The 12,836-nt window shown below is 36.7% G+C and overlaps 1 protein-coding gene across 6 annotated transcripts in view; it reads right to left on the bottom strand.

Annotated features, from left to right (window-relative positions):
• Nucleotides 1-218: 218 nt before the first annotated feature.
• Nucleotides 219-12,836, bottom strand: part of clcn1b (chloride channel, voltage-sensitive 1b) — a 54,941-nt gene continuing 42,323 nt past the window's right edge. For all 6 annotated transcript variants that reach the window (XM_048154062.1, XM_048154066.1, XM_048154061.1 and 3 more), the window contains 7 exons: nucleotides 9,415-9,596; nucleotides 9,114-9,195; nucleotides 8,856-8,932; nucleotides 6,640-6,684; nucleotides 6,395-6,499; nucleotides 919-1,005; nucleotides 219-813 (listed from right to left, as the gene is read on the bottom strand). In XM_048154062.1, the coding sequence (XP_048010019.1) occupies nucleotides 439-813; nucleotides 919-1,005; nucleotides 6,395-6,499; nucleotides 6,640-6,684; nucleotides 8,856-8,932; nucleotides 9,114-9,195; nucleotides 9,415-9,596 (953 nt within the window). In that variant the 3' untranslated portion in view covers nucleotides 219-438. The remainder of the gene's footprint in view (nucleotides 814-918; nucleotides 1,006-6,394; nucleotides 6,500-6,639; nucleotides 6,685-8,855; nucleotides 8,933-9,113; nucleotides 9,196-9,414; nucleotides 9,597-12,836) is intronic.

Here is a 12,836-nt window from a genome sequence, read left to right as displayed (position 1 = left end):
AACATTTAAATGAGCAAAACTAAATATTTAGTATGAATGAATTAACCTGAATGCATTGGGTTACACCAAGACAAGAAGTTTTTAAGGGTCAGATCAGGTATAAATAGCTTAAGGTAATAAATCTTTCATTTTTACAAACATTTTCACTTTTTTACAGAGATATAGTATGAAGTACAGCAGACAAACACTAGGATGGATTGGCAATGTGGGGGGAAGACATTCAGTGAGATGTGTCAGACCGACTGTCCATATGTACAAATGTAATAGACAGCAAAAGAAACTTAACTGAATAAAAACATCTAGAAAGAAAGAGTCCTGTCCAGAGAGTAGAGAATCAGCCAACAGTCCGACGGCCCATGCTGGGCTCAAAGGCAGCACCATAATATGGTTTGCCTCCCCCTGGAGGGCTGAATTTGTGTAAATTACAAAACGATACACCTATAAAGGCTCCTCATCGCTCTCTCTATCAGCATCCGCCTCTGCTTCAGGCACAGAATGAAGAGAGGACAGAGGGAGTGTGGAAGAAGAAGGGGAAGGCAATTGCTCCTGAGAGGTGCTGACGGTACTTCTGTTGCCGTTGCCCGTGGCGATATCACACTCTTTCTCTGCTGTCTGGATACAACTACCAGCTGACTCATCTTTAGTCTCTCTTTTCACTCCCTCGCTCCACAGCTCTCTGTCCCGTGTGGGAGAGGACTGGACGGAAGGGGAATGAGAAGGCTTTTTGGCCTTGCGTCTTGCGTCTCTGAAACTGGCCAGAGGGGGACGCAGTCGCACTCCGCTACGAGTCGAACCCTCGATTGCTTTCTGGAGCTGGGTGTGAAAAAGAGAGAGGAGCAGATTTACTTACTCAAACACCAGAATATGACAGAAAGAATGTAAATATACATATAGACAGAGGTGGTAAATCATCTTTACCTCTTTTAGTGCAACCACCCCAACCAGTTTACCAATACTGGTTACATATGCATGACTGAGACCCAGCAGAGAGAACAGGGTGTGAGTCTGAAACAAACAAGCAAATATATACTTGTATATATACAGTGGTGATCAGAATTATTGTCACCCTTGGTAAATATGATCAAAGATGACTATAAAAATAAATCTGCATTGTTTATCCTTTTGATCTTTAATTCATGAAATTAGCAAAAATCGAATCTTTCATTGAAGGAAAAAAATTCTAAGTGGGGGGAAAATAACATTATGAAATAAATGGTTTTCTCCAAAACACGTCGGCCACAATTATTGGCACCCTTTTATTCAGTACTTTTTGCAACCTCCTTTTGCCAAATGAACAGCTCTGAGTTTTCTCCTATAATGCCTGATGAGTTTGGAGAATACCTGACAAGATCAGAGATCATTCCTTCATACAGAATCTCTCCAGATCCTTCAGATTCCCAGATCCATGTTGGTTCTTCTTCTCTTTAGTTCACTCCACTCATTTTCTTTAGGGTTCAGGTCAGGGAACTGAGACGAACATGGCAGAAGCTTCATTTTGTGCTCAGTGACACATTTTTGTGTTGGTTTTGATGTTTGTTTTGGATCATTGTCCTGATGGAAGCTCCAACCACGGCCCATTATTGGATTTCTAGCAGAAGTGGTCAGGGTTTGATTTTTTTTATCTGTTGGTATTTGATAGAATCCATGGTACCATGTATCTGAACAAGATGTCCAGGACCTCCAGCAAAAAAATAGGCCCATAACATTAAACATCCAGCAGTATATTTAACCGTGGACATGGGGTACTTTTTATCCATGTGTGCACCAAACCCATCTGGTGGGTTTGCTGCCAAAAAGCTCTTTTTTTAGTTTCATCTGACCATAGAAGCCGGTCCCGTTTGAAGTTCCAGTTGTGTCTGACAACTGAATATGCTGGAGATTGTTTCTGGATGAGAGCAGAGGATTTTTCTTGAAACCTTCCCGAGCAACTTGTGGTGATGTAGGTGCTGTTTGATCATTTTTTTAGGCTTTCTGAGAGTCAAGACTCAACTAATCTCTGCAATTCTCCAGCTGTGATCCTTGGAGAGTCTTTGGCTACTCAAACTTTCCTCCTCACCACGCATTAGGACGATTTAGACACACATCCTCTTCCAGGCAGATTTTTAACATCTTTAGTTGATTGGAACTTCTTAATTATTGCCCTGATGGTGGAAATGGGGATTTTCAATGCTTTCGCTATTTTCTTACAGCCACTTTCTATTTTATGAAGCTCAACAATCTTTTGCTGCACATCAGAACTATATTCTTTGGTTTTACTCATTGTGATGATTAAGGGAATTTGGCTTTTGTGTTTCCTCATGTTTGTACTCCTGTGGAACAGGAAGTCATGGCTGGACAATTTCATGTTCATGATCACCCTGGTGTGCTAAAAAAATGTAAATATGAATGGGAATATACTTCAGAGATATTTTACTCATAAATATTCTAGGGGTGCCAATAATTGTGGCCAACGTGTTTTGGAGAAAACCATTTATTTCATAATGTGATTTTCCCCCACTTTCAATTCTTTTCCTTCAATGAAAGGTTAGATTTTTGCTAATTTTATTAATTAAAGATCAAAAGGATAAACAATGCAGATTTATTTTTATAGTCATCTTTGATCATATTTACCAAGAGTGCCAATAATTCTGATCACCACTGTATATATATATATATATATATATATATATATATATATATATATATATATATCATACCAGTATCATCATTATCAATACAGCTACTGATGTACATACATTTTTCTCAGTTTCTGGGGATTAAATAAGTAGCCATTCAACATTACAGTATGATTGAGATGCATCATTTTTAACATTTAATAGGCTTTAAAAATATAACAAATATAGCTGCCTTTAATATAGTAGGGCTCAATGCTAAGGATTTTTTTCAAATTTTACTAGTTTCTAAAATATACAGCTTAATCCTTATTAAAGCTACAAAAGCTGTGAGTTATGTTATCTTTTTTATTGTTTAATTACCATTAATGACAGACAGCAGCAGGTGTATTAGGCTGCTGTCACTTTAAGAGCTGACACACATGATGCGGATCTGAGTTGTTCGCACAACTCTTTACAGTCATTTAAGACTTTTGAACTCATTTAAGGCTGTGTTTTAAGGCTGCATTTTGACATAATTTTGTGTGTTTCTGTCTATTCAAACGTGAAAGAGAACTCAATGCCGTACTGGCGCGCTGTCTAGAATGGCTTTCTGTGTGCATTCTGGGTCAGTGAATACAGAGCCGAATTAATGATAGCGTGATCATATAATGTAATGCTATCCAGGGATGCCAGGGGAAAAAAAAGGATCCTGTGTTAATTGCGTTAAATATTTTAATTTAATTCATTTTATAATGTATATAGCTCCAAAAGTTGGACACTTAGAAGACTGACTCCAGTGTTATCTTGATCTGCTTGATTTGTGATTTTCTTCACAGCAAAGCACTTGACCAGGAATCTTGTCAGGAATGTGGAAAAATAGGCATTCTTCATGTTTAACATCTATTTCCAATAAACACGCAGACCGCGTCAATACAAAATCACTTTTAAATTTAAGCCTGATTTGTGAAAACATTCACAATCGCATTTCATTGCATTTCAGTGTTTCTCACTGCTCTTGTCCTCTTTTTCTTGTGTAATAATGACAAACAGGCTGTGCCAATGAATAACGGTCCAAGCCATTAGATAGATAAATCAGCTTATAAGTTTAAAAATGGTCATCTAGTTGGGTCATACTAGGCTCAAACAGACTATCTGTGATTTGTGAAATATTTCACAATACATTTTTTTGTCAGTTAAGCCTTCCTTGAGTCCTTAAAGGGTTAGTTCACCCATGTCATTTATTACTTACCCTCATGCCATTCCACACCCGTAAGACCTTCGTTAATCTTCAGAACACAAATTAAGATATTTTAGTTGAAATCCGATGGCTCTGTGAGGCCTCCATAGGGAGCAATGGACACTTCCTCTCTCAAGATCCATAAAGGTACTAAAAACATATTTAAATCAGTTCATGTGAGTACAGTGGTTCAATATTAATATTATAAAGTGATGAGAATATTTTTGGAGCACCAAAAAAACAAAATAATGACTTATATAGTGATGGCAGATTACAAAACACTGCTTCATGAAGCATCGGAGCATAAATGAATCAGTGTATCGAATCATGATTCAGATTGCGTGTCAAACTGCCAACGGCTGAAATCACGTGACTTTGGCTCTCCGAACAGATGATTCGACACACTGATTCATTTATGCTCCGATGCTTCCTGAAGCATTGTTTTGAAATCGGCCATCACTAAATAAATCGTTATTTAGTTTTTTTTGGCACTCCAAAAATATTCTCGTTGCTTTATAATATTAATATTGAACCACTGTACTCACATGAACCGATTTAAATATGTTTTAGTACCTTTATGGATCTTGAGAGAGGAAATGTCATTGCTCCCTATGGAGGCCTCACTGAGCCATCAGATTTCAACTAAAATATCTTAATTTGTGTTCTGAAGATTAACGAAGGTCTTACGGGTGTGGAACGGCATGAGGGTGAGTAATAAATGACAGAATTTTCATTTTTGGGTGAACTAACCCTTTAACTTCACTATTCTGATTTGTGAAAAGTTTAACAGTAATGTTTTTGTCAGGTAACCCTTTCCTAAGTCCTTTACTTCACTATTCTGATTTGTGAAAACTTTCACTGTACAGTTTTGGTCAGTTAACCCTTCCCTGAGTCCCTAAAATCACTATCCTGATTTGTGAAAGGTTTCAGAGTACAGATCTGGTCAGTTAACCCTTCACTGAGTCCCTAACATCACTACTATTCAGGGGTGCGTTTCCCGTACGACGACGTAACTCGCTGCTTCACTACCATAGTACGATGCATCATTGAACAAATCAACTAGCTAGTCACGACTGTTTCCCGAAACCATATTGTCGCAAACCTGTCATTCAGCCACGTTGGTGAATGACGTCACGCAGGTGGTGAGTAATAACTTCTTTAAATGAATCTGTTTGAGATCGAATTAATGCTAGATATTTTGCTATAAATGATGGACTTGGCATCTGAGGACTAATTCGCATTTTTCTCAGTTATTTTGCTTTATTTCCAGATTCAATCATAAACTCATTCTTCAACACGTGCACACTCTTCAAAAACGGTGCTTCAAATCTCACGACAAACTAAAATGTGTAAATGACATTTGTATATATTCGAAATAAAAGATATGCATTGTACTTAATGTCAGCTTGCTTATTTTGCTCAAGATAAGGATTTATTAAGTCATAAAAACAAGAAACTATTCTAACCACAGCTCGAGAGCTTCCGTTTCAACCACACAAGTTTGTGATGCAGTTTACGAATGTTTGTTTGAACTATGATTTCGGGAACCACCAAATCCTTGAACTATGCTAATGATGACGGAACTTGCAATCTTAGTTGGCTAACGATGCTTTTGGGAAACGCACGCCTGATTTGTGAAAGAGTACAGTTTTTGTCAGTTAACCCTTCAAGGAGTGCTTAACTTCTCTATTCTGATTTGTGAAAGGTTTCACAGTACAGTCAGGTCAGTTAACCCTTTCCTTGAGTGCCTAACATCTCTTTTCTGATCTGTGAAACCTTTCACAGTACATTTTTGGTCAGGTAACCCTTTCCTAAGGGCTTAACTTTACTATTGTAATTTGTGAAATCTTTCACAGTACAGTTTTAGTCAGTTAACCCTTCATTCATTCATCTGTGCAGAATACAAATAAAAGTATCCATTTATTTTTTTTTAAAAATCTTACTGACCCCAACATAGTTATATATTTTATATTATATTAATTTTACCATTACTTTTAAACATGTTTTATATATATACACATGTGTGATTTTATACTGTGTATACAAATAAAAATGTTTTGAAAATCATGTTAAAATAATACTTAACATTTATATAACATTTAACTAAACATTAACAATTAACAATAAATGAAGATAATAAAATATATAATTAAAATTTCATTATATTTACAGAATTGTTATTCCAATGGAATCCTTAATAGAATCCTGTATTCTAAAAGAATATAGATTCCTTATTCTAATAATTCAGAATATAATATTGTTGTTTTAAAAAAAAAAAAAAAAAAAAAAAAAAAATGGAAAAATATATTAAATGTCTTTTTACTTTTTAAATGTCTTTTTATGTTTTGGGGCCTATATATGTAAACTCCTGAATGCAGGATATAATGAAGTTGTTGTTTTTTTTAACAAAAAACACATTTCCCTGAGGGCATGAAATAATGAGAGCTTTGGACTGACATTCACATACAGATAAAAGACTAATTCATGATTCACTTGGAAAGACATAAATCCTCAATATAATACACAGTATTTCATATGTGATCTCAATCGGATTGTGGATTACCTTATGCAAAGATGTTCTCTCAACCAGCTGAAAAGGTGAGGGGTCAACACGGATCTGATCAATGTCAATCGGCTTATCCAGCTCTTCCTCTTCCCAGGCTTTGATCTGAACAGCCCAATACAACATAATCAGGGTCAAGATGTCACTAAGAGTGACTGACAGCTCACAGATCACTCTGGAATTGATGTGCTAATTGTGGCCGTCTGTCTGAACTGCGGTGGAAATAAATCAATTCATCACTCTACCTCTTCAGGAGTCATGTTATCAGCTACAGGAGGAGCAGCAGGGCTCTACAGAGAGACAGAAAATACAGAGGAATGAGAGGTAGACGGAGGGTCAGAAGTAGTACATGAATGTTTGGAGGATAACATCATAATTCACAGTAAAAAATAACCCCTTAAATTTTTCATCCTGTTTTGCGACTTCAAATGCCCCACACAGCATATTTGACGCCACCTGTCGGCGAGAGCTGATAACTGCTGATGTGAAACTGTCTTCTCAGTGAAGTGAAAAGGACAAAATGTGTCACAACCAGCTTTTAAATTTAAGAATATGAAAATGTGAGATTTTTCTCCATCTACATTTAAAATGTGTTACAATTTATTTTATTTTATTAAAAAATTAAAACCAATTATTTTTAAATACTAGGAGAGATGGATATTGTATGAAAATATAGATGTAATTAAATATTGTGAATCTTATGTAATTGCTCTTTTTTGTTTGCTGGTTTGATTATTATTATTTATTTATAACTATATTCCAGTGGTTCTCAACCATGGGGTCCGGGGCCCCTAGCAGTAGTTAATAAATTTAATATCTTACTCCCAGGTCCTGTTTATAACAAAAATTTGAAAACAAGCAGCTTTGTCACAGTTACAGCAGAAATACTGGAAAATGGACAATGGGGGGCCTTTGATTCAAAAAGGTTGAGAACACTATATATACCTACGTAGTACATCTTACATTTCATAAAACTGATTGGTGACAAGGGGCACCAACTCACTGCATTACGATGCTGATAAAATGCAGTTAAAAGTACAATAAAATTCAAGATATCCATTGTATGAGCTTTTCTCGCATATTTCTATAATGATATACACTATATCGTTACGATCGCAATACCACATGAGTGCAAAATAAATAGAAAGTTAATATGGTGTTATATTTTAGACAATATTGTGTGTTTTTGCTTAATTTTTCTTTTTTTATCAGTGGTTCGGAGCGCCAAAGTCACGTGATTTCAGTAAATGAGGCTTCGTTACATCATAAGTCTTTTGAAATTTCAGTGGTTCACATGACTTTGGCAGTTTGATGCACGCTCCGAACTACTGATTCGAAACAAAAGATTCATAAAGCTTTGAATCTTCATTAAGCAGTGTTTTGAAATGGCCCATCATTAGATATTGCTGAAAAAGTCGTTATTTTGTTTTGTTTTTGCACACAAAAAGTATTCTCATTGCCTCATAACATTAAGGTTGAACCACTGTAGTCACGTTGACCGTTTTATCGATTACTTTTAATACCCTTCTGGAACTCAAAAATGCAGTGTCATTGCTGCTTATGTGTGGATCAGATACCCTCGGATTTCATAAAAATATCTTAATTTGTGTTCTGAGGACAAATGAAGGTGTCACGGGTTTGGGACAACATGAGGGTGAGTAATTAATGACAGAAATTTCATTTTTTGGTGAACTAACCCTTTATGGTATAGTTCACCCAGAAATTCTGTCATCACTCACCCTCATGGCCGTTGAAGCCTAAAAGTTTATGTGTAATAAATTCTATGTTGAATCAAATAAAATATTTTTTTTCTAAAGCTACTTTTTGTAATGTCTATTTGATGTTTTTCTCATTTAACACAATAATGACTTTAAATTATCTTTTAGGGGTCTCAGCCAAATAGATTAATCGTCACATCATGCAATTAATTATATTAAAAAAATTATCACTTTTGGATATTGCCCTTATAAATATATAAAACTGCTTGATTGTTTGTTTTGTCACAAAATGTAAACTATGTTATCGCCCAGCTCTAATCTGCTAAATGCGACTATAAGGTATGAAGACATTAGGAAATTATAAATATTAACTTCATGATTGCCTGGAAAGCTGCTTTGAAACAATGTGTATTGTGTGCTATATTAATAAATGTATAAATCGCTATATAAATAAATTTGACTTGACTTGAATATAACAAATAAAATATTGCTTAAATTTGTCTCCTGTCATGACCATGTAAAGCCGATAAACATGTAATGCATTAACAGATTTCCAATGTAGGTCCATCACTGTACACAAGAGTTTGTTTGTTTATGAGGGATAAGAAAGGGATAAAATTATTGTCTGAGGTAATCAACAGCATATCATAGATGATTTTCTGCTTTAAAATGCACTCATGTTAACTCCGTTCATCACTAGGTTGTGTTGTCTTGGTAAGTGACAATCATGTTAAAAGACACACCTCTGGCTCAGTCTGCCCTGATGAGGAAGATGAGGAGAAAAGACGATGAAGTGTTCTCCTCATGGACTGCAGGGCACCTGTTATGAATCAAAGAACTAATCAATCAACTTAAACAGGCCAGTGTTGATATCACAAACCTCTTCTGGTAAATATTTTGCTGGAATGAATGAGCTCCATGAATGTGTTCTAACACAAAGTATGGTGAGCTGGTGTAGAGTTTAGCTAAAACCTTTGAGAACTTGTTGCCAGGTAACTCACCAGATGTGGTGTGATTAGTGGAGATGTCTGTGGTTTTAGAGGACCCCAGTGGGCCGTTACACTCTTCAGAGACTGTGTTACCCTGTTAATCATTTTAGTAACAGTGTAAGATTAGTACACTCAGATAATTTGCTTGATTTTTAAAAAAGAACATTTATTTGGCACAAAGCTCTGCTTATTGATGTCAGATCAGAGAACTTAAAATCCACCTCTGAGCAAAACAAAATGAAAACAAAGGCATTCTCTTAGGCGGCCTTCTAGGAACAGCAGTGTGTGAGAATACTTCTGGAGCTCCTCTCACCTTGTCTCCATTCTCCTCTCCAACCTCCTCATCCACGAAGGCGAAGGACTGCCAGCTGACCGGTGACCCCGGGCTGGGCACACCCTCACCTCGGTTATAAACCCGCCTCTCGGCTGACAGCCACCAATCAAAGGCGGCCTGAAGTTCACATCTCTCAATTGAGCCCAACAGAATCATTGACTCTGGGCATGGGAAATAAATTGTCATTTTTTCATGAATTTCAAATATTCGCAGGAATCATCACACCCCTACACATTACAAAATCATGTTAAAAAGTCTAGCTTAGATGGTAATCAGCATACCACCATACAACCAGCTTCACCAGAAAGATGATGAGAAAAAAAAGGTAACTGAAAAAACTGAGATGAGAAAAAAAAGGTAAAAAGTGACTTTATAACTCACAATTGTGACTCATTTTTTGCGATTGCAAAAAATAAATGACAATATGACTATTATTTTTAACTTTATCTCAATTTAACTTTATCTCACAATATTTTTTATTTTTACTTTGTGGCAAAAATGGGTTTCCATATTCTGATTTTATACTTAATAGGTTTCTTGTAATTGTAACTTTATTTCTCACAATTTGACTTTATACCTTGCTATGTGACTTTGTATCTCACAATTGCGACTTTTACAGTGTATTTCCCAATATCTCATAATTGCGATTTTATTTTTCATCATTGCAACTTTATATCTGACAATGTGACTATATATCATGATAAAATATTTGCAACTTTATATCTCACAATTTGACTTCATATCTTGAAATGTGACTTTTTATCTCACAATTGTGACGGCTTTGCATAATTGCGACTTTATTTCTTGTGACTATCTCACAACATGAGTTTATATCTTGAAATGTAACTTTATATCTCACAACTGTGATTTCTCTTCTCTATTTCTCTTAACTCGTTCCCTGCCATTGACAGAATTTTCCTTCATTTGAGACAACGCTTCCCCGCCATTTACAGAATTTTCCATCATTTATGAGACAACGCTTCCCCGCCATTGACAGAATTTTCCATCAATTATGAGACGCTTCCCCGCCATTGACAGAATTTTCCATCATTTATGAGACAACGCTTCCCTGCCATTTACAGAATTTTCCATCATTTATGAGACAACGCTTCCCCGCCATTGACAGAATTTTCCATCAATTATGAGACGCTTCCCTGCCATTGACAGAATTTTCCGTCAGTTATGAGACAACGTTTCCCCGCCATTGACAGAATTTTCCATCAATTATGAGACGCTTCCCTGCCATTGAAAGAATTTTCCATCATTTATGAGACGCTTCCCTGCCATTGACAGAATTTTCCATCATTTATGTAGCCAACGCTTCCCTGCCATTGACAGAATTTTCCATCATTTATGAGACGCTTCCCTGCCATTGACAGAATTTTCCATCATTTATGTAGCCAACGCTTCCCTGCCATTGACAGAATTTTCCATCAATTATGAGACGCTTCCCTGCCATTGACAGAATTTTCCATCATTTATGAGATAACGCTTCCCTGCCATTTACAGAATTTTCCATCATTTATGAGACAACGCTTCCCCGCCATTGACAGAATTTTCCATCAATTATGAGACGCTTCCCTGCCATTGACAGAATTTTCCGTCAGTTATGAGACAACGTTTCCCCGCCATTGACAGAATTTTCCATCAATTATGAGACGCTTCCCTGCCATTGACAGAATTTTCCATCATTTATGAGACAACGCTTCCCCGCCATTGACAGAATTTTCCATCATTTATGAGACAACGCTTCCCTGCCATTGACAGAATTTTCCATCATTTATGAGACAACGCTTCCCTGCCATTGACTGAATTTTCCATCATTTATGAGACGCTTCCCTGCCATTGACAGAATTTTCCATCATTTATGTAGCCAACGCTTCCCTGCCATTGACAGAATTTTCCATCAATTATGAGACGCTTCCCTGCCATTGACAGAATTTTCCATCATTTATGAGACAACGCTTCCCTGCCATTTACAGAATTTTCCATCATTTATGAGACAACGCTTCCCGCCATTGACAGAATTTTCCATCAATTATGAGACGCTTCCCTGCCATTGACAGAATTTTCCGTCAGTTATGAGACAACGTTTCCCCGCCATTGACAGAATTTTCCATCAATTATGAGACGCTTCCCTGCCATTGACAGAATTTTCCATCATTTATGAGACAACGCTTCTCCGCCATTGACAGAATTTTCCATCATTTATGAGACAACGCTTCCCTGCCATTGACAGAATTTTCCATCATTTATGAGACAACGCTTCCCTGCCATTGACTGAATTTTCCATCATTTATGAGACAACGCTTCCCCGCCATTGACAGAATTTTCCATCAATTATGAGACGCTTCCCTGCCATTGACAGAATTTTCCGTCATTTATGAGACAACGTTTCCCCGCCATTGACAGAATTTTCCATCAATTATGAGACGCTTCCCTGCCATTGACAGAATTTTCCATCATTTATGAGACAACGCTTCCCAGCCATTGACAGAATTTTCCATCATTTATGAGACAACGCTTCCCTGCCATTGACAGAATTTTCTATCATTTATGAGACAACGCTTCCCTGCCATTGACAGAATTTTCCATCATTTATGAGACAACGCTTCCCTGCCATTGACTGAATTTTCCATCATTTATGAGACAACGCTTCCCTGCCATTGACAGAATTTTCCATCATTTATGAGACAACGCTTCCCTGCCATTGACTGAATTTTCTATCAATTATGAGACAATGCTTCCCTGCCATTGACTGAATTTTCTATCAATTATGAGACAACGCTTCCCCGCCATTGACAGAATTTTCCATCATTTATGAGACAATGCTTCCCTGCCATTGACTGAATTTTCTATCAATTATGAGACAATGCTTCCCTGCCATTGACTGAATTTTCCATCAATTATGAGACAACGCTTCCCCGCCATTGACAGAATTTTCTATCAATTATGAGACAATGCTTCCCTGCCATTGACTGAATTTTCCATCATTTATGAGACAACGCTTCCCTGCCATTGACTGAATTTTCTATCAATTATGAGACAATGCTTCCCTGCCATTGACTGAATTTTCTATCAATTATGAGACAACGCTTCCCTGCCATTGACTGAATTTTCTATCAATTATGAGACAATGCTTCCCTGCCATTGATTGAATTTTCCATCAATTATGAGACAACGCTTCCCCGCCATTGACTGAATTTTCCATCATTTATGAGACAATGCTTCCCTGCCATTGACTGAATTTTCTATCAATTATGAGACAATGCTTCCCTGCCATTGACAGAATTTTCCATCATTTATGAGACAACGCTTCCCTGCCATTGACTGAATTTTCTATCAATTATGAGACAATGCTTCCCTGCCATTGACTGAATTTTCCATCATTTATGAGACAA

The sequence above is a fragment of the Megalobrama amblycephala genome, linkage group LG13 (assembly GCF_018812025.1).
Source record: "Megalobrama amblycephala isolate DHTTF-2021 linkage group LG13, ASM1881202v1, whole genome shotgun sequence".
Classification (NCBI taxonomy): domain Eukaryota; kingdom Metazoa; phylum Chordata; class Actinopteri; order Cypriniformes; family Xenocyprididae; genus Megalobrama; species Megalobrama amblycephala.
Note: the sequence above shows the minus strand (reverse complement) of the source record. Positions and strands in the feature narration are given on the sequence as shown.